Raw genomic sequence first — 24,050 nt, 5'->3', positions numbered from 1 at the left:
ATTTTCATTGTGCTTTAAGGTCGCACCATACATTCCATGGTTTTGTTGTGCCATTATTTGTATTATTTGTTGTATCCATAGTCATATTCGGAAAAAACTACGCATTCATGCAATTTTTACTGTAACAATTTTTGTTTTATGTTTTTCATGCAACAAAAATCTTTTATGTTGTTTAATATTTAAATTTACTGCGACAAAACCAGAGGAATGAAATATGAAAAGAGGGAAAGACCATTGGAACAGTAACCCCAGAATAAAATTAAATATATTTGATATACCAATATAGTACAACAAAGATTCTAAAGAGAAAACTATTATAATAATAATTACTTTCAGCTTCTAGTTCAGGTTCTAGTTCAGGTTCTAGTTCAGGTTCTAGTTCAGGTTCTAGTTCAGGTTCTAGTTCAGGTTCTAGTTCAGGTTCTAGTTCAGGTTCTAGTTCAGGTTCTAGTTCAGGTTCTAGTTCAGGTTCTAGTTCAGGTTCTAGTTCAGGTTCTAGTTCAGGTTCTAGTTCAGGTTCTAGTTCAGGTTCTAGTTCAGGTTCTAGTTCAGGTTCTAGTTCAGGTTCTAGTTCAGGTTCTAGTTCAGGTTCTAGTTCAGGTTCTAGTTCAGGTTCTAGTTCAGGTTCAGCTTCTAGTTCAGCTTCTAGTTCAGGTTCTAGTTCAGGTTCTAGTTCAGGTTCTAGTTCAGGTTCTAGTTCAGGTTCTAGTTCAGGTTCTAGTTCAGGTTCTAGTTCAGGTTCAGCTTCTAGTTCAGGTTCTAGTTCAGGTTCTAGTTCAGGTTCTAGTTCAGGTTTTAGTTCAGGTTCTAGTTCAGGTTCTAGTTCAGGTTCAGCTTCTAGTTCAGGTTCTAGTTCAGGTTCTAGTTCAGGTTCTAGTTCAGGTTCTAGTTCAGGTTCTAGTTCAGGTTCTAGTTCAGGTTCTAGTTCAGGTTCTAGTTCAGGTTCTAGTTCAGGTTCTAGTTCAGGTTCTAGTTCAGGTTCTAGTTCAGGTTCTAGTTCAGGTTCTAGTTCAGGTTCTAGTTCAGGTTCTAGTTCAGGTTCTAGTTCAGGTTCTAGTTCAGGTTCTAGTTCAGGTTCTAGTTCAGGTTCTAGTTCAGGTTCTAGTTCAGGTTCTAGTTCAGGTTCTAGTTCAGGTTCTAGTTCAGGTTCTAGTTCAGGTTCTAGTTCAGGTTCTAGTTCAGGTTCTAGTTCAGGTTCTAGTTCAGGTTCTAGTTCAGGTTCTAGTTCAGGTTCTAGTTCAGGTTCTAGTTCAGGTTCTAGTTCAGGTTCTAGTTCAGTTCTAGTTCAGTTCTAGTTCAGTTCTAGTTCAGTTCTAGTTCAGTTCTAGTTCAGTTCTAGTTCAGTTCTAGTTCAGTTCTAGTTCAGTTCTAGTTCAGTTCTAGTTCAGTTCTAGTTCAGTTCTAGTTCAGTTCTAGTTCAGTTCTAGTTCAGTTCTAGTTCAGTTCTAGTTCAGTTCTAGTTCAGTTCTAGTTCAGTTCTAGTTCAGTTCTAGTTCAGTTCTAGTTCAGTTCTAGTTCAGTTCTAGTTCAGTTCTAGTTCAGTTCTAGTTCAGTTCTAGTTCAGTTCTAGTTCAGTTCTAGTTCTAGTTCTAGTTCAGTTCTAGTTCAGTTCTAGTTCAGTTCTAGTTCAGTTCTAGTTCAGTTCTAGTTCAGTTCTAGTTCAGTTCTAGTTCAGTTCTAGTTCAGTTCTAGTTCAGTTCTAGTTCAGTTCTAGTTCAGTTCTAGTTCAGTTCAGTTCTAGTTCAGTTCTAGTTCAGTTCAGTTCTAGTTCAGTTCTAGTTCAGTTCTAGTTCAGTTCTAGTTCAGTTCTAGTTCAGTTCTAGTTCAGTTCTAGTTCAGTTCTAGTTCAGTTCTAGTTCAGTTCTAGTTCAGTTCTAGTTCAGTTCTAGTTCAGTTCTAGTTCAGTTCTAGTTCAGTTCTAGTTCAGTTCTAGTTCAGTTCTAGTTCAGTTCTAGTTCAGTTCTAGTTCAGTTCTAGTTCAGTTCTAGTTCAGTTCTAGTTCAGTTCTAGTTCAGTTCTAGTTCAGTTCTAGTTCAGTTCTAGTTCAGTTCTAGTTCAGTTCTAGTTCAGTTCTAGTTCAGTTCTAGTTCAGTTCTAGTTCAGTTCTAGTTCAGTTCTAGTTCAGTTCTAGTTCAGTTCTAGTTCAGTTCTAGTTCAGTTCTAGTTCAGTTCTAGTTCAGTTCTAGTTCAGTTCTAGTTCAGTTCTAGTTCAGTTCTAGTTCAGTTCTAGTTCAGTTCTAGTTCAGTTCTAGTTCAGTTCTAGTTCAGTTCTAGTTCAGTTCTAGTTCAGTTCTAGTTCAGTTCTAGTTCAGTTCTAGTTCAGTTCTAGTTCAGTTCTAGTTCAGTTCTAGTTCAGTTCTAGTTCAGTTCTAGTTCAGTTCTAGTTCAGTTCTAGTTCAGTTCTAGTTCAGTTCTAGTTCAGTTCTAGTTCAGTTCTAGTTCAGTTCTAGTTCAGTTCTAGTTCAGTTCTAGTTCAGTTCTAGTTCAGTTCTAGTTCAGTTCTAGTTCAGTTCTAGTTCAGTTCTAGTTCAGTTCTAGTTCAGTTCTAGTTCAGTTCTAGTTCAGTTCTAGTTCAGTTCTAGTTCAGTTCTAGTTCAGTTCTAGTTCAGTTCTAGTTCAGTTCTAGTTCAGTTCTAGTTCAGTTCTAGTTCAGTTCTAGTTCAGTTCTAGTTCAGTTCTAGTTCAGTTCTAGTTCAGTTCTAGTTCAGTTCTAGTTCAGTTCTAGTTCAGTTCTAGTTCAGTTCTAGTTCAGTTCTAGTTCAGTTCTAGTTCAGTTCTAGTTCAGTTCTAGTTCAGTTCTAGTTCAGTTCTAGTTCAGTTCTAGTTCAGTTCTAGTTCAGTTCTAGTTCAGTTCTAGTTCAGTTCTAGTTCAGATTTTAGCTCATTTTCTAGTTGAAATTCTAGTTATAATTCATGTTCTAGTTTAGGTTCTAATTCAGCTTCTAGTTCATTTTCCTGTTCAGTATATAATAGTTCTTTCTAATGGCCTATATAACTCAATTAAGCTCTCTACTTTTATGATATTTTTCAGTTTTATTACAACAGTGCAGAATAATTTGTTTGTCTGTTGTCCGTCCTTTTTACTGTCAATTACGTAGAAATTATAATAAATTATTTAAGGCAATAACCTTAATAAACAGCTGCAGCAAAAACTGTCTGCCCTCTGTGAGTTTGCAATAGGAGGTCCTTTAATAACCATAAATGATAGATTTTTATATAAACAAAAAAACAATAAAATTAAATTTGTTACTTATTTTTCTATTATAAAGCTATTTTTTCCTATAACAAAACCTAACATAATAAAAATTTATTATGCCAAAACAATGTTGTAGTTGCAAATATAGCTAATATATTGACACAAATTTTGCAATTTTATTTTAAAATTATATACACACTTCTTTCAAAATATACAAAATATAAAAAAAGATACTCACACACACTTCTTTATATGAACGACTCCTCGCGCTGAAATTTTGTTTGTATAAATAACATAGATACGAGTAGAATAAATATTTGGTCATATTTTCCCTTCATATCTTTACAGTTTTTTTATTCAGCACCACCATCATCAAAATTGAATTATTTTTTTTCTGGCCTATGCCATGTTAAACAATAAAAAAATAGATAGATTTTATGACTGTTATTGAGAAAAAAGATTCATGGGCTGACATAAATTGGGCGAGAAAACAAACTCCAATAAATGTTAAATTCTGATGGGAGGTTGACAGAGGCTAAGTGGACCACTTTAGAGCTGTTTGCCAATTTTTTTTTTTAGAAATGCGAACTGAAGTAACCAATCTAGGAAATAAATAGTTCTAAGTACATTACAAGTGGGAAATCCAATAGGGAAAATATATTTGTTGATAATAGCGAGTATTTTTAAACTGTATATATATTAGTAGTATTTATTTATATTAAAATGTGTCAATCTCACATCATGAACAAAATCTTTGTAAAGTAGTGTAATATAGTTTTCATAAAAGAAAAACATAGCAAAACGAGCTTTGCACTATGAACCATCCAATTTTTTGGATTACTCTTCTAAGTGATATAAAATAATTTATTATTAGTCCTCCTATTACCTTGACAGTTATTCCCAAGATTTTGTTTAATTTTTCTTAAGAGTCTTAACAACAATTTGAACCATTCTGTGTTATTGAAGTAATTTTAAACTATACTAAACATAGGGTACATACCAGCTATAAATGACTCTGTCTATTGTTACATATTGTCTGTTTGATTTTTTGTATTTGTACATTCTTTTATTGAATGAAAAAAAAAACGACACCAACAATAGCAACTGAATCAACAACAACTGAAACAATTTATTATTTTCCCTTCAAAGAATCAAACAAAAAAATATTATGTTGCAATAAAAAACTACACATGATGATGGTTGGATTTTTTCTTTTAACAGGCAAAAATTGTTTTTAAACGATATTTTGATTTGAAATTTATTTGAGGGTAAATAGATAAATTGACGCAAAGAAAAAATTAAATAAAAATTGAAATAAATTGTGTTATTTAGTCCAAGAAGAGTGGAAAATTTATTAAAAAGCAATTAATTGGAATGTTGGTAATATTAAAACAATAAAATTGAACAATTAATTTTTTTTATAAAAAAAATATTTTTTTTTCATATTAATTTGTGTAGTTCAAAACCAGGGGAATGTTTTAAACTCGTTCTAAATCTAGAACGAGTGAAGTCAATACTGTTTCTGAGCTTTTGAAATCCATTATTGATCATTATCATGTCGCTGTTTAAAACATAGCTTGGTTATCGCCGGAATTACGCTGATATGCTTATATTATTACTGGTTGATTTCAAGTATGAAAATATCATAATTAACACGGAAGAAAAAACTTGATCTATAAACGGAAGGATTGTATGTTAGTTAAAGTTTCCGTGACAATTCAAAGCAGATATAGTCTAGCTATAGAACAATTTAGATCCAACGTAGACTCATTACTTACTGAATTTATTTTGCGTTGAAATATTTGATCAAATATGGATTACCATGAATCTGAAATCCTAAATTAAACACAAACATATTTTGTTCTAAAGTTGTACATCAAACTTGGATTCATTTCATAGCAAACGTGGTTTAATTTTCCACTCAAGTCTTATAAAAAACGTGGATCCATTTCATACTGAAAACTTATAACAAACGATGATACATTTCATAATCCATTTCATACTGAAATCTTACATCAATCGTAGATTCATTTCATACTAAAATCTTACACTAATCGTGGATCCATTTCATACTGAAATCTTATAACAAACGTGGATCCACTTCATACTGAAATCTTACAACAAATGTGGATGAATTACATAATGAAATGGGTTCATTTCATGCTGAATTCTGACATCAAACATGGATTCATTTCATACTGAATTCTTACATCAAACATGTATTCATTTCATGCTGAATTCTGACATCAAACATGTATTCATTTCATGCTGAATTCTGACATCAAACATGGATTCATTTCATGCTGAATTCTTACAATAAACGTGGATTCATTTCATACTGAAATCTTGCATCAAACATGGATTCATTTCATGCTGAATTCATACATCAAACATGGATTCATTTCATGCTGAATTCTGACATCAAACATGGATTCATTTCATACTGAATTCTTGCATAAAACATGTATTCATTTCATGCTGAATTCTGACATCAAACATGGATTCATTTCACACTGAATTCTTACATCAATCATGGAATCATTTCATGCTGAATCCTTGCATGAAAGATGGATTATTTTCATGCTGAATTCTTACAATAAACGTGGATTCATTTCACACTGAAATCTTGCATCAAACATGGATTCATTTCATGCTGAATTCATACATCAATCATGGATTCATTTCATGCTGAATTCTTACATCAAACATGGATCAATTTCATGCTAAATTCTTACATCAAACATGGATTCATTTCATGCTGAATTCTTACATCAATCATGGACTCATTTCATACTGAATTCTTACATCAAACATGGATTCATTTCATGCTGAGTTCTTACAACAAACGTGGATTCATTTCATACTGAAATCTTACATCAAACATGGATACATTTCATACTGAAATATTACATCAATCATGGATTCATTTCATACTGAATTCTTACATCAAACATGGATTAATTTCATGCTGAATTCTTACATCAAACGTGGATTCATTTCATGCTGAAGTCTGACATCAAACGTGGATTCATTTCATACTGAAATCTTACATCAAACATGGATTCATTTCATGCTGAATTCTTGCATCAATCATGGATTCATTTCATACTGAATTCTTACATCAAACATGGATTCATTTCATGCTGAATTCTTACATCAATCATGGATTCATTTCATATTGAATTCTTACATCGAACATGGATTCATTTCATGCTGAATTCTTACATGAATCATGGGTTCATTTCATGCTGAAATCTTACATCAAACGTGGGTTCATTTCATGCTGAATTCTTACATCAATCATGGATTCATTTCATATTGAATTCTTACATCAAACATGGATTCATTTCATGCTGAATTCTTACATCAATCTTGGATTCATTTCATGCTGAATTCTTACATCAAACATGGATTAATTTAATGCTGAATTCTTACATCAAACCTGGTTTCATTTCATGCTGATTTCTTACATCAAACCTGGTTTCATTTCATGCTGATTTCTTACATCAAACATGGATTCATTTCATGCTGAATTCTTATACCAAACTTGGATTCATTTCATGCTGAATTCTTACATCAAACCTGGATTCATTTCATCCTCAATTCTGACATCAAACATGGATTCATTTCATACTGAATTCTGACATCAAACATGGATTCATTTCATTCTGAATTCTTACATCAAACATAGATTCATTTCATGCTGAATTATCTGGCAAAATACACTGAATAAATGACACGGATAAAATGACCGTTGTCAACTGTCAAAGTTCGCAAGTTCATATTTGAAGACTCTTTAGATTAAAGAACAAATTACGAAACTAGTATTAACTTCCCCTGGGTTGTTTATTAAAAACTACACTGTTTTTTGCCTGTACATTTTTTGAACTTTTCTTTTCACTTCATTTTATTTAATAAACATTCAGTTTCGGTTTTTGCTATACTTTTGCAATTTTTTGTTAAATAAAATCTACCCCATCCAATATGTATGTGTTTATTTATTTATAAAATATTTCATTATTCATTTATATTTTGCATATTTATCATGGTGTATATGTATTTTTTTAATAATTAAATAAATATGTGTCAATGCAATATAAATTATAGCACAATAGAAAAAAATAAATATATGCATAGTGCTGATAAACCAGTAATGGTTTTCAAGATAAAATTATTAAAAAAATAAAAGAGTAAAGCAAAATAAATCTTCGATATTTGAAAAACTCTATTGTACAAATGTGACTTCCTTTTTCTATAATAAAAAAAAGTGCCTTTTGCGAATTTTTTATAGAAAATTGAATTGAATGTTTTGCTGGGTTTCTTATTTATATTTTATATAGCACAACTGTACACAGTAACACAGAATCAATATTGCATGAACACATAAATAAATGTCAAAATATGTTGTATGCCACTATACAAATATTGTATGTACTATATATACTGGGATGCATGGATATTGAAATTTGATATATTGATTGATATCAATTATATTTATCACGGTGGATAAAAATTACAACCTGTTGCATAAAATATTGTCAGTATCTGCTTGTAGAGGTGTAAAATATTTAAAACTGCAAAAATCAGTATTTAATTATTTAATACAATTATTTCCATGTATTTTGTGGACATTATTTGCAATTTATAAAGATTAATTATGATATACATAGATAAATTGGGATAAATTAAAAGTAAGCAAAGCTAATGAATAATTTTAAATTTTCGTTAAATTTTATGGTTTAACTTTGACCACACATATTATATTTTTGAATATTTTGTTAAACCATGGCGTATGATTGATATGAAATAGCTCTTAATAATTATTTATTAATCATACGTAAGTAGCACCCAACTTATACCTTACTTACATGTAAAATTCAATAGTTGAAGCTAAATCGGTCGAATAAGCCGTAATTTTTTTGTTTGTGTTGCCAAATCACTATATCACTGATGTAGAGTTCAACAAAAAGTGTAATTGATAAATTGATCATACTGAAATCTTGCACCAAACGTGGATACATTTCATACTGAAATCTTGCATCAAACGTGGATACATTTCATACTGAAATCTTGCATCAAACGTGGATACATTTCGTATTGAAATCTTGCATCAAACGTGGATACATTTCATACTGAAATCTTGCATCAACTGTGGATACTTTTCATACTGAAATCTTGCATCAAACGTGGATACTTTTCATACTGAAATCTTGCATCAAACGTGGATACTTTTCATACTGAAATCTTGCATCAAATGTGGACACATTTCATACTGAAATCTTGCATCAAACATTTCATACTGAAATCTTGCATCAAACGTGGATATATCTCACACTGAAATCTTGCATCAAACGTGGATACATTTCATAGTGAAATCTTGCACCAAACTTGGATACATTTCATACTGAAATCTTGCATCAAACGTGGACACACTTCATACTGAAATCTTGTATCAAAGGTGGATACATTTGATACTAAAATCTTGCATCAAACGTTTATACATTTCATACTGAAATCTTGCATCAAACGTGGATACATTTCATACTGAAATCTTGCATCATACTGAAATCTTGCATCAAACGTGGATACATTTCATACTGAAATCTTGCATCATACTGAAATCTTGCATCAAACGTGGATACATTTCACACTGAGATCTTGCATCAAACATGGATACATTTCATACTGAAATCTTGCATCATACTGAAATCTTGCATCTAACGTGGATACATTTCATACTGAAATCTTGCATCAAACGTGGATACGTTTCACACTGAAATCTTGCATCAAACGTGGATACATTTCATACTGAAATCTTGCATCAAACGTGGACACATTTCATACTGAAATCTTGCATCAAACGTGGGTACTTTTCATACTGAAATCTTGCATCAAATTTGGATACATTTCATACTGAAATCTTGCATCAAACATTTCATACTGAAATCTTGCATCAAACGTGGATACATTTCACACTGAAATCTTGCATCAAACATGGATACATTTCATACTGAAATCCACATGACATCAAAGAGCATCTTATTTTTGGGAAAGTTTACTTAAGCCACAAACCAAATAAAGCTTAATAAAATATTCTTTACTATGTTAAACCAGGGCGTATGATTGATATGAAATACCCCATTATAATAATAATCTAATCATACGTTCAGTTGCATCCATCTAACACTTTATTTAAATGTAATTTTTAAAATTTTTTAATTATATGATTTTGCGACTTATTTTATTCTACATTTTCATTCAACCTTAACAAAACAAATCAATATATTTCTTTCTTTCTTCCATCATCAATTAGGTTGTATTGAACTATTATGCCTTCTTTTAAAGCTTTCTAGTATTTTATTAGTTAAAATAACGAAGGTTTCTGTTCTTTAGAGAAAAACTTTACAATTGTAAAAAGCAAAACAAAAAAAAATGGTTTTCAATTTAACCTTGTTTCTGTTAAATTCTAAAGTAAAATGTTGAGGTAGAAACTTTCTATTTCATTTGAGTGTTGCTTGTTTATTTTTTGTATGTAATTTTTTCCCCGCTTGAATTTTTCATAAGGAGTGTATTTATCAAATAGAAAAAAAAGATGTAATGGAGAGAAATTGTTTAAGCTTATCTAGAACGACTATGTGAAGGTAGTACTTAAATCAAGTTTTGAGATCTATATTAATAATTTAAATCAGAATTTTAATAACAGTATTTCGATTTTTAATTGTAGTTATTGAGCCATGACATACCAATTAAATGTAGTGGAAATAAGCAAAATAAAATTTATAACTTAAATTTATCGAAACTGTGATGGTCTGTCAGATTTCAGCAGTTCATAATAGATAGGATACTTTTGTTCAGATGCAGAGTATTTCACGGGAACAGGCTTTGATATTGATTCGCATGGTTGACTTGGCTTCATGTACGATCTCTTACGCTTCGGGTTATCGTAATGAATCCATTTTTCATCAGAAATAATGATTTTCTATTATAGCGTTGAAGCAGCATATCGCACACGCAAATTCGACTTTGTATAAAATTTATAAAAAAATCTATAAAGATTTTCATTCATCGCGCCAAAAATAATAAATAAAAGTCAAATTTTCATAAAAATTTGTAAAACTTAAGGAAATATTTCACAAAAAAAAATTATTATTAAATATTAAAAGTATATAATATAAAATTTATTATTTAAATGTAATAAACATGGACTTAAGTCTATAATGATTTTCATTTATTGTACCAAAAATAATAAAGTAAAGTAAAATTTTCATACAAATTTGTAAAACTTAAGGAAATATTTAAAAAAATAATTAAATTTATCATGAAATATGTAAAAGGTAGGGAAATTTGAATAGAATATCTATTTAGATGTTTATATTAGTTTATATTGTTTGCAATTTTAATAAAAAATTATCAAATTCGATCTATTTCATTTTAATTTTTTCTTACTTTTGTAATTTAGGGAAATAGAAATTTTGATGTTAACAAATTTAAAAAAAAAATTTATATAGTCTTATTTTCCAAAAAATAGTAATAAATCGTACGATTCATAGTCAAAAAGAAAATTTTAAAAATAAATGCTTGAAACTCAATATATGGATTTTTAAAATTTAAGAAAACAAAACTGGCGGGGAAGTTGTATAATGCTGAAATTATAAATAGTCACATAAAACGTCAAAAATACTACAAAGTGGTGTGTAGAAAAAGATTTGAGATTGAAAACCGAATGCGGTTGGGGATTGCAAGAATGTTACAACGTGATATGATAAATGGCTTGTTTTATTTAGTGTTGAGTTAATTTATTTTCATATTTTCATATTCGATTTTGCAGGTGTATACATTTGTTTAAAAAGCTTGCAACAAGCTGCACTATCTACCTGCAACACCCTTCAGTAGGGCATTTAGCACACTTTTTTTTAGCTACTCTAATTTATATTGTTGTATAAATTTTCTAACCAGAATTCGTTTTTATATCTTTGGAACGTGTGAGAGTATCCTATTTTTTTTCCTCAGTAGCTTCCTTTTTCTAACTAAATACATTTCGCCTGCAACATCATTATTTTCGTGCACGTCTGAATAGAAACCATTCTCTTTTTTGTCGATGCTCTAGTTGTTTTTTTCTAAGGAATGAAATGTTTTTTTAGTTGGTATATAAAACAGAGTATTTGATGCAGACATTTGCTAATTTAATAATAAATACTGTCACCGTAGTGGCGGTGTAGGAAAAATATAAATTGTTAATGTGTGTATGAGTTATGTATATGTATGTATCTATGTACTCGTATCTATGTATATATGTTGTATGGTACATTTCTGTTACCTAAAACAAACACGTCTTATTTGAGTTTCTCATTTTATTTTATTTTTTTAATTTAGAATAAATTTTGGTTTTCTAACAAGCCAACAAACACACTGACAAAAAGACATTTAAAATTTTTAGTTCGTTTTCAAAGAAAACAAATTACAAGGTTATAAAAAATATTTAGCAAATAAAAATTAAATACACACACAATTAAAAAAATTCACTTAAGAGGCTTAAGTCAATAAGGTAGGTAAACTAAATATATTGGCCAGTTTTGTTAAATTTAAGAATATTTTATTAGTATGCGTTGCAGGGAATTCAGAAATTTGATGCTTTAATTTAAAATTAATTGTAAGATTTTTTATATGAAACAAATTTAATTTTATAGCTGGAACGAAACAAAAATTTACGATCACAAAAATAATTATTTGAACCTTTACTTTTCTCGGGTGAAATAACAGTAAAGAATATTTCCATTTTGATAGTAAAATCTTTTTATGCATTTAAAATAATACGATATTTTAAAGGAAATTTGTATGGTATCAATTTGTTGGAAAATCACAATATAATAGAAGATATTTTTTCGGAATAGCTTTGGTTTAATATCCTGTCTTCATAAGGAAAAGATTTTTAGAAATGATATTAAAACTAGTTTGTACAAGCATTACTATGAAATTTAAGGAAATAGAAATTTTGATTTTATCAAATTTCCAAAAAAAATTAATTCATAATTTCCAAAAAAAATTAATTCATAATTTCCAAAAAATAGTAATAAATCGTACGATTTATAATCTAAAGGAAAATTCAATAATAAATGCTTAAAATTCAAAAAAAATGTATTTTTAAAATTTAGGAAAACAAAACTGGTGGGGAAGTTGTATACTATTTACTCTAGATATAAAATGAAAAAAGTTTAAATATTCAGACAAAACATCAAAAATACTACTAAATGGTGTGTAAAAATAGATTTGAGAATGAAAATCTTAAAGAAATTATCAAATTCGATCAATATTATTTTTTTAGATTTTCTTAATTTTGTAAAATAGGAAAATAAAAATTTTGATTTTATAAATTAAAAAAAAAAAATAATTTTTATTTATCAAAAAATAGTAATAAATCATATGATTCATAATCAAAAATAAAATTAAAGAAAAAATGCTTGAAACTCAAGATATGGATTTTAAAGTTTTAGGAAAACAAAACTGGCGGGGAAGTTGTATGTAACAAAACATCAAAAATACTACTAAACGGTGTATAAAAATGTAGTTGAGTATGAAAACTAAATGCGGATGAGGATTGCAAGAATGTGACAAGGTTATATTGTGTGTATATTTATGTTTAAAGAATTTTGTTTTGCTGGTGTATATATTTTTTTTGGTTTAAGAGGTCAAGTGTGTGAATAGAGAAATAACGAGTCATGATTTTTCCTAACGATGCGTGTAGCTTTTTATATAGACCGAACTTTTTAAGGACTGTCATATCGAAAAAAATAAATAGGAGATATTTTTATCGGAATAGCTTGGTTCAAGGACTTTGGTTCAATATCCTATGTTCATAAGGAAAATAATTTTAGAAAAGATTGAAATTAGTGTACTTAAGAATTATTATGAGATTAGTATTGTATAAATTAGATATGCGGTTTGAAATTGAGCGATTTATCATTATTAATATATAAAATTTTAATTTTGAACCTCAATAAAATAAAGCGTTTTTAAAATTTTTGAACAACATTAAATTTTGTATGACTATGACAATAAAGTTAAAAAAAATTACTTTTTTTTAAAAGAAAAAAAAACATTTTCTTAAGTCTAAATTAATTTCCTTTTCCTTTAACGAACAATAAACTTAAATTGCAATTGATTTCTGTTAAATTGGTATTGTTTGTTACCAGAGAAAATTCTGTTGCATGATGTTTTTATTATAGCCATTGTCGTTTATAACAACGACAAAACTACCAGCAACTGTTGCCATATGTTTGAAACTATTATAGATGTTATAGAGCACAAAATATCACTTCAAACTACCAACATATTTTTGATAGGGATTCCATTTGTAAAACACTGGTTTCTATTGGCGATATTTGCAAAAAACTATGTGTATGTGATGCAAGTAATATTTGTCGTATTGCAATAACAACATCGATAACAATTAAATTACTTACATTTTATTTAATTTTTGTTTCTTCCATTTTCCCATTTTATTACAATTTTTAGTGCCACCGGATATTTTAGATTATCCAACCAGTACGGATATGGTGGTACGTGAAGGTTCTAATGTGACATTAAAATGTGCGGCAACTGGTTCACCAACACCCACCATAACATGGCGTAGAGAAGGTGGTGAACCCATACCCATACCCAATGGTACAGAAGGTAATAAAAACTAAAAAAAAAAACAAAACAAAAAAGAAATAAGAGAAATAAATTCTATGTATAACTATGTAGTATAAGTGGAAATGTTTTCACATTTCTATTTTATATAACAGTTTGGCAACAACAAAAAAATAAATAAAATGAAAACCTAATGCATTACATTTGTAAGTGGAAACACACAAAAATTTAATGAGATAAATGTGGAAATATAAACCAGCAAAGGTTTTGCTGTCAAAAAATTACAAATATATTTTATAATTTTATAACACAATTTTTGCTGGGTTATTTATTTCATGTAGCAAACATTCCTTTTAACAATTTTTATAATGTCAAACAAAAAATTCTATGAAATTGTATCAATATAGTAGTGTAAAGCAATTTTAATGAAAAACTAAATAAAAACTTTATTACAGCAACGAATTATTTTTCAATCAAACTATAATGGTTTAAACAAATACTTTTAGTTTCATGTATTCACCAAATATATTATATATTTTTATTTTAAACTACTTTTGAAAACATGTTTTATATCTATGTATGTAATTTAATTTGTTTTATTTCTATATTTCCCTATACAGCCGTTAGTTATAATGGTTCATTTCTAACAATTGCCAAAGTGAATCGTTTGAATATGGGTGCCTATCTGTGTATAGCATCAAATGGTATACCGCCAACTGTAAGCAAACGTGTTATGCTGATTATACATTGTAAGTAGTTTAATTTTAAATATCAATTTTTATTTTACTAGAAAATGTATGCATAAAATGTGTTGTATTAAATCAAAATTAAGCAAATGGGATTTATTTATATTTAAATACCTAAAAGTATGCAATGCTTTTGCCACAAATGTTGTGAGTGTGTTAAACAGTGTGACCAGCAGCAGGGTTTTTAAATTTGTTCACCAAAAATCGGCAATTTTTAATTTCTTGATATGTTTGATCTAAATAAGTAGCAAAAATTTCCTAAATAAGTTTTGACTTCTAAATATATAGACTTTGTCTTACTTTTGAGCTAAACATTACATGAATCCCAACTTTAGTAATAATTGTATTGCCTAGTTTCAGGGTATGACTTAGAAATCTATTTAAACACAATTACATATTGGATGTATGACTTCAAAATGCTGGATTTTCTCAAATTATTAGGTTTTTTTGTACAATATACATTTATTCAAGGTATTGGGCATTTGTAGCTATAGCCTTTTCCCAACTCTCTAGCAATATATGGATTGAGGCCAAGAACGAATCAACCCAATATCAATAGTCTGTTCTAAAGTGAAGGTTACCCAAAGAGAGAGTGTTCTGCATCGATTGAAACGAATATCTATCGGACGGACACGGTCTGCTTTATAAAGCAGGTGAATCATAACCAACCACTTCATTCTAAATACTTTTTAAGGTGTATTGCAACATGTGGCTGAGCGTTGTCATGATGGAATATCATGGTTTTATATCTGGCCTCATATACTGGGCGTGGCCAATGTGTAGGTTCAAATGAATCAGTTGCGTTCGGTACAGGTTCCAGCTGATGGTATGGTCACATTTCAGCAGCTCATAATAGACAGGACCTTTTTGATCTAAATAAATATATTAAGGCCATCGATATTTGACTTTGTTTTCGATTTAATTGGTTGGCCGGTCTTCAAGTACGATCTCTAAGCAAGTTATGATTCGGTGAAGAAAATATTTTCTTTTATGGTGTTTCAGCAGCATTTCAGACATACAAAATCATCTTTCAGCTGTCTTAGCTTCAGTTCGTATGGTACCCAATTTCCCTGCTTTTGAATGAATCCTGGTGCTTGCACAAGTCTTGAGTTTGAAGCTTGAGTAGGTTAGGTTAGGTTCCATGCTCTTCAAGCAGCTCACTTGGGTCCATTCAAAACTGATCCCATAGGCAAACATCCGTGCATTCATTATACGTCCGTTGTTTCCTGGCTAAACCAACCAGATTCTCTGATGAAAGAGTAGATTCGTCTAAGACTCATCCTTGATAGCTCATCTAAGCATGATAGGAATGGTATTCCGAGGATGCGTTCCCTCAGGTTTATCACAGCCGGGCATTGGCAGAATAGGTGTGATAACGTCTCAGCCTCTTCCTCATTATGACAGCTCCTACAGTAGTCATTGTACCGTAGGCCCAATCTCCTAGCATGTGTCCCAATTATACAGTGTCCTGTAATGAAGGAGACAATTAATCTTATTTGCTCACGACGGAATTCCATAAGTAGATTCGTCCTGCTGGCGTCATATACAAGCCAAGTAGACCTCGTAATAGCACAGAAAGGCTCATTGGTCCACCTGCTTTGTGCATATTGATATAGTGTCCGCTGAATAGCCATCTTGCATTTAACAAGGGATAGCTTGGGTAGCTCCCAATGATTTTGTAAGCTCTTATTGAGTTTTACAACAATATTCATTTAGTAATGGCTCCAATTCTTGTTTTGAACTTTTTTGAACTTCAAAATCAACATTTCTGAACAGCAAAATCAAAAAAGTCAAACAATCACTTATATTATCCTAAAAATGTAAAAAAAAATCGAGAAAAATTTGATTTTTCTGAACACATAGTAGATTTTTGCTGTTTTATGTGGGGAAAGATGACCTAAATCTTTTTTTAATAAAAAAACCGTAAGGTATCTTTACGGAGAACATTCTGATATAAAAATCATGTCATAATTTTCGAATATGTCGCCCCTAGTCTTTTCGGAATTTGATCTATTTTTTTATCAAAATTTCAAATTTGGGCCACATGTTCTTATATCCCTAAAATAGACTCAGAAAACGGAAAGCAGTCTTGGAAGCATTGATGTGTTCCATATTTGTCTCCCAAGTAATTTCCTAGCCCCGAAGGAAATGTGTGGACCCTATGGGTAAAATTTTAAAATATACCAAGTTTTTAAATAATTAAAATTTCTCAAAAATTTAATATACAAATTTTCGAGTTATGAAAATTTTTTAGATTTAATTTGTAATCTTTGAACAATTTAGCATTTTTAGCAGACAAATTTTAAAATATTAAATTTTATGTATTTTAGTCGTATGTGTAAAGATTATTTAGTGTAGTATTGTTTATCTGTATTAACTAAAAATAATATTTTCTTTCTACATTCAATTCAACTACTTTAATCACAAACTATAAAAAACATTGCATACTTTTAGTAACTATTAATGTAGCAAATTGCCATAGTATACATTTGGGACAAGCGAATAATTTTGTTTTAATTTCTATTTAATTCTCTTATGAGATTTATTGTTTTTAATTGCTTTCTGTTGTTGCAACTGTTTCTTAAACCATTAAGTATTTAGTGTTTTAATTTTTTTTGTTCCGTTCCCCACCCCCACACTTACACACATACTAAATAATGCTGCAAACAAAAAAACCTCAAATTGCAATTTATTTTCAACTGTTTTTTTTTTACTTTACTCTTCATCTACTTTATTTTTCCTTATACTTTTCATTCACTCTGCATTATTTTCTTATTTTTACAACAGTTCCACCCATGATTTGGATACAAAATCAATTAGTTGGTGCTGCAATCGGACAAAATATTACACTTGAATGCCAATCTGAAGCATTTCCAAAATCAATAAACTATTGGATGAAAAATGACACAATTATAGTGCCGGGTAAGTACAAAACTTCGTTTATATTTTAAAAGTGGTAAAGGGTGGTTTTTACAAATAAAAGTATTTTTGAGACTGCTGGCAAATAATAGAATAAGAGAATTATATAAAAAAAAATCCAAACAACCCGAAAACTAAAGTGTATGGTTAGAAATAAAAAAAAGTAAAAAAAAACAAACTACCAAAATGTATATAGAAATTAATTGAATAATTCTATGAGAAACATACAAAATGGAAAAATAAGAAAAAATCATTTACTACTTAATATTCTGCAACCATAAACCACAAAAGTATTCAAATTTTAATTCGAAATTTTTTGTGTTGTCTCATCCCCAAAAATCAAATATTAACACACAGAGTAAAGGATAATGCACATATACTTAAATATACTCTACTATACACACACATACATACCTATGGCTATGGAAAAAGGGATTGAAATTCTTGTACAAATATTTTCACAAATTATAGGTTTACCTCATCAACAGATTTCATCAATTTAAAGAGCAGGGATGTGGAAAAAGAGGGATTGAGAAATTAGCCACGAGGTTTGGGTATTGAAAATTTTTCATTCAATAATTTAGATAGGAAAAAAAATGTTTGAGTATTATTTTTAATGTCTCAAAACTTGACAAATTGTAGCATATAAAAAAAGATTGGTATTGAAAATTTGACCTTCAAAATTTTTAAAAATTCATTCTTTGCAAGAAGTCAACTAACAACATCAATATCTATCTACTGTAAAAATTTCAACGTATTCCGAATACTCTTTTATCTCGAAAACCACATTTGAGACCATTTTCATGATAATTAGTGACTTCCTTGTATCAACAAAAAGCTATTATTTTTGAGTTAATACAAAAATTTAAATAGAAATACATCGTATATTTTCATAAAAAAATGTATTATTTTGAACTGAGCCTTTATTCAAGTTAAAATTAATCAAATTGTTTTATTTAAATTTGGTTGTATTTTGAGTTGATACTGTTTTGCTAATAAAATAATACAAACAAATATCGAGAAGTTACAAACATAGAACAAATTTCAAAATATTTTTTTTTAATTTGGAATAATTTGAATAATATTGTATACTTTTTGAGTATTTTCAAATATTTAACAATTTTTGAACATATATGTACATTTTTTCGAAGATTAAAAGGTATGGAAAGATAAAACAAATTTTGAATGAAAAAACATTAAAAAATTTTGAATAATTGAAATGTAAATACAATTAAAAAATTGCAAATAAAGAAAAACTTTCAAATATTGTTTTTTTTTGTATAAAAAAGTCAACGATAACTTAAAATTTCTATATACAAGTCATCAGTAACTACAACTTTCTACAATAATGTTATCGATAACTTTGAATTTCTTTAAAAAAGTTATCGACAACCTTAACTTTCTATAGAAAATTTCTCGATAATTTTAAAAAGTCAATAGCTTTGAGTTTCAATAGAAAAGTTATCTATAACTTAGATTTTTTATAGAAAAATTATCGATAACTTTGATTTTCTATAGAAAAGTTATCGATAACTTTGATTTTCTATAGAAAAGTTATCGATAACTTTGATTTTCTGTAGAAAAGTTATCGATAACTTTTATTTTCTATAAAATAGTAACGATAACATTGATTTTCTATATAAAAGTTATCGATAGCTTTGATTTTCTATAGAAAAGTTATCGATAACTTTAATTTTCTATATAAAAGTTATCGATAACTTTGATTTTCTATAGAAAAGTTATCGATAACTTTGATTTTCTATAGAAAAGTTATCAATAACTTTGATTTTCTATAGAAAAGTTATCGATAACTTTGAATTTTCTATAGAAAAGTTATCTAAAACTTTGATTTTCTAGAGAAAAGTTATCGATAACTTTAATTTTCTATATAAAAGTTATCGATAACTTTAGTTTTCAATAGAAAAGTTATCGATAACTTTGGTTTTCAATAGAAAAGTTATCGATAACTTTGATTTTCTATAGAAAAGTTATCGATAACTTTGATTTTTTTTAGAAAAGTTATCGATAACTTTTGTTTTCTATAGAAAAGTTATCGATTACATTGATTTTCTAGAGAAAAGTTATCGATAACTTTAATTATGTATAGAAAAGTTATCGATAACTTTGATTTTGTATAGAAAACTCAACGATAACTTTGATTTTGTACAGAAAAGTTATCGATAACTTCGATTTTGTATAAAAAAGTTATCGATAACCTTGATTTTTTTAAAAAAAAATTATCCATAACTTTGATTTTCTATAGAAAAATTATCGATAGCTTTGATTATCTATAGAAAACTTATCGAGAACTTTGATTATCTATAGAAAACTTATCGAGAACTTTGATTTTCTGGAGAAAACTTTGACTCGATAACTTTGATTTTATATAGAATACTTATCGATAACTTTTTTTATCTAAAGAAAAGTTATCGCTAATTTTGATTTTCTATAAAAAAAAATCAGCGGTATCTCTGATTTTCATTAGAAATTTTTTCTCATTTTTTTCACAAGTTTAATTTCAAAGTAGAAAATTTCTTAAAATATTTTTTTTTTTAAATTTGTAGTGATTTTTGTAGGGAAAATGTTCAGGATACTTTTTAGAATGTGAAGGAATTTGCACTTAAATTACTGAATTGCAAAATAATTTCTCGAACACTAAAACAACTAAAACATTTTTTTCCAAAATTGAAAATTTTAAAATATAGCAAACTTCTAAAAATTCTGTAGTATTGAAAATGATAGTATGTACATGATAGTAAGTAAAAAATCGTATAGCAGAAACGCAATCTACGGAAAATACTAAGAAAGTTTCCTCAAGAAACCATAGATCTAAAATCAAATCCTATCTTGCCCATTTCGACTTTTATCCAATGATATTTCAGTATATATATATTTTTTTATTGGATACAAGTCGAAATGCTGAAGATAGGATTTGATTTTAGACCTATGATTTCTTGAGGAAAATTTTTTAGAATTTTCCGCATAATGCGTTTCTGCTATGGATTTTTTATGAAAAAATGTAATGTACATTGTACATATATAAATATATAAACAATTTCAAATACATAATATTTCACAATTTTCGAATATAAAAAAAATTCAAAATGTTTGAAAATAAAAATTTTCACATTTTCGTATATAAAAAATTTCGAATATAAAAATTTTCGAAAAATATCAAACTTTTCGAATTTAAAAAATTTCAAAATTTTCGAATATTAAAAATTTCAAAATTTTCGAATATAAAAAATTTCAAAATTTTCAAAATTTTCGAATATTAAAAATTTTCAAATACACAAAATTTTTAAATTTTCGAGTATAAAAAACATTTTGAGAACTAAAATTTAGCTTTAAATTTTCTAATGTTATTGTAAATATTTTAAAACATAATAAAAGAAACGGGTTTAAATTAAAAAAACAAACATTTTCAAATTAAGTTATTAAGTTATGTTGTCGTGCAAAATTTACGAATTTTGAATATAGAACAATATGAGTTGTTTAGAAATTGGGCATTTAATACCCATTTTTAAAAAATATGGAGGGTATATTGATTTTGTCATTCCGCTTTGAACGTAATGAAATATTGGTAATAGAACCAAAAGATATATGTATATTCCGGGTCCTCATAATATTCTAAGACGATCTAGCTACATCTATCTGTCTGTTTGTTTGTTGAAAACACGAAAGGGCCCAAACCAAAGCTAGTTCGCTGAAATTTTCCACAAATACTTTATGTTGATACGATTTGTTTGGTATTGAAAATAGGCAATATCGATCCTTTATTTAATCTATCCCATATACAAATAAATATAATAAATATAAAGCCTGATAAAATGTTGCTCAAATTTGTTTTAAATTCTCCATAGTCATACTATAAAGTATGGCAAAATTAAATAAAAATACTTTGTTGTATCTCCTTACAAATGTGTCAATTTGAATAACAATTATTTGAAAATTTAATTAATGCCTATTACTTGATTTGCCAGTAAACTTTAATGATAAATCCAAAAGCCTAAGGGAGCTTTAACATTGTTTATATACAATACTTTCAATTATGCAACCAAAAACCTCACTCATTTACCCACCTAAGGCCTCAGCCACTGATACCACAACTATTTTGCCATTAGGTTTGTCACAGGCCTCACAGTACATACAGGTATATAGATAGATAGTTATATTGTTGTTAATGTATGCTCCTCAGAAATTAAAGCAAAATCATTGATTGTATGTAATTCATTATGCTTAAAAGGTAAAATATATTACAATTTCTATTTGTCCTCCTTCATAGACAAAAAAAATCACCACATGAAGAACTTGAAATGAGTTGGTAGAGAAGTTTGCCAAACAAAGAACTCTTTGTTTGTGCGAGTTCAAAAGCTGATAAATTTACAGACTGCAGCAAGTTCTACATATTTTGCACACAAAAAAACACACAATCAAATTCATTTAGTCATTGTGTGTCTAAAGACTGAAAGACATATTGAATCTTAATCAGATATACAAACATACATCAACATACAATATTTATAATATATCAGGCATATAAACACAAACATATTGGAAACTGAAACTCACAGTCTCCCACATTCTAAATAAACACATTCATAGAAACGTACGCATTCTTTAGCTTCAAGTCATTTTCTATTTGCATAACTAGTTATGTATCTGTAGGATTTTTTTTGCTGTATGTGTTTGTTTGAGTGTTAGATTTTTGTATTTACCTTTCAGGTCTTTTAGTCTAATAGTATCCTACACTTAAATGATTTTGTACATGCAGGATTCCAACAGCAACACAATTTCATGTTCACTCAGTTTTCTTTAATAGAACATGACACATGGTATCCTTAAGAAGCTCAAGATGAGGAGAAAAATTAAACACACATGAATTATAGTTTCAAGTTTGATACATGTGCAGAGTTTAGATCAGTTTGTTGTGTAATTTCTTTAACTATTTAATAAGAGTATAACCCTTACACTTAAACAGGGTTGGGAAAAGTAGTTGGTTTGTCTTTTAACAAGGCTAAAATTAAAATTTTATATACAAATCGCTAAATTTCCATTGTATTGCAATGGTCGGGCTTAACATATGATCTCTTACTCTTCGGATTAATGGTATGGATCCATTCTGCATCGCAAGTAATGATTCGATGAAAAAATGATTTCTTTTATAGTTCTCAAGCATCTTTTCGGAATAGTGTTCAAGCAGCAGGATACATCTAAAAGCAGAGAAATTGGGTACCATACGAATTGAAATCGAGAGACCTTGAAACTCGATTATATTCGTATGGTATCCAATTTTCCTGCTTTTGGATGAATCCTGCTGCTAGCAAAAGTTTTTAAATTGCTGATTTAGTAGCTCTCAATGATTTTGCATTGATTTGAGTTTTACAACAATCTTCACGGACTAATGCCTCCAATTCTTGATCTTGAAAATTTTTTCCACAGAATTTTTTGCAGAAATCTTCAGCTTCCATCTCTGCCCTAAGTCTATACCTCTGCCATTCATATTTAAATACAATTTCTATAATCAATAGCATTGTATTAGAGCTTATCTTTATATAAGTGTAAACTTATTTAATATTATAATCTAGTACATCGCATATACAACAGCAAAACTAAAATTAGAATAAAATCCCCTTATGAAATTTAGATAAAACTAACTTCAATACCTAACGTAGCTAAATAATAATTATTCAACTGATTTTTATACAAAAAACCCAAATTATAAATAGAAAATTTCTAAGAATTTATTTCAGTTGTATTTAGATTTCATTCGTTACTGTGTGTGGTTTCATGCATGAATTCATTAGTTTCCTAGAGGGATTTAATACATATTTGTATTTCGATAGAAGAATATTCATGTCGGCTATACTTTAATACATAAAGACTTATACAAATAAATTTAAAAAGATATATACAAATATGTAGATATAATTGTATAAATGTTAAATTTAATTTACTATAGTATTTGGTTACTTTATTTTTTTTTCTTTTTGATACGAATCACTTGAGTTGAATAATAAGTAGTTGTGTGTGTGTTTTTTTTTGCATATGGTTTACTCGTTTGGACAGATATATGTACTTTTGTGGCAACTTCAAGCATATTGTGTATCTGTACTTTTGTCTGCATGTATCGAATGTCAAACAATACTACGACATCTCCAGATTTAATTACTGACATGAAAAACAAGGTTTCTTTATTTGCTGAAAATAAAAAGACTCCAAAATTCTTTGTCGAAGCTGCAATTAAATTTTGTTTAACAGCAAACGTTGAATAAATGTTCGCATAAATTGTTCACTGATGATGATTAACAAAAGGCTATCGATAACATTTGTATAGAGAAGCAAAGTTATCGAAAACTTTATTATGGAAAAGCAATGCTAATATTGATACTCATGGAGAAAAACAACATAAATAACTAGTCTATAGAAACCTAAAGATTATGATAAATTTTATAGAAAACCTAAGATACCAATCACCATCAAAGTTATCGATGAGTTTACTATAGAAAATCAAGTTAATCGGTAACTATTACAAAATCAAACAAAAAAATAAAAGATAT

At 28.6% G+C, this 24,050-nt stretch overlaps 1 protein-coding gene across 1 annotated transcript in view; it reads left to right on the top strand.

The window, feature by feature from the left end:
• The window catches only part of DIP-theta (Dpr-interacting protein theta), a 64,724-nt gene that overhangs the window by 9,049 nt on the left and 31,625 nt on the right, over nt 1-24,050 (top strand). Inside the window, exons 3-5 of the mRNA XM_065500359.1 lie at nt 13,709-13,867; nt 14,446-14,574; nt 17,359-17,493. Coding sequence (XP_065356431.1) covers nt 13,709-13,867; nt 14,446-14,574; nt 17,359-17,493 — 423 coding nt within the window. The remainder of the gene's footprint in view (nt 1-13,708; nt 13,868-14,445; nt 14,575-17,358; nt 17,494-24,050) is intronic.

The sequence above is a fragment of the Calliphora vicina genome, chromosome 2 (assembly GCF_958450345.1).
Source record: "Calliphora vicina chromosome 2, idCalVici1.1, whole genome shotgun sequence".
Taxonomy (NCBI): Eukaryota; Metazoa; Arthropoda; class Insecta; order Diptera; family Calliphoridae; genus Calliphora; species Calliphora vicina.
Note: the sequence above shows the minus strand (reverse complement) of the source record. Positions and strands in the feature narration are given on the sequence as shown.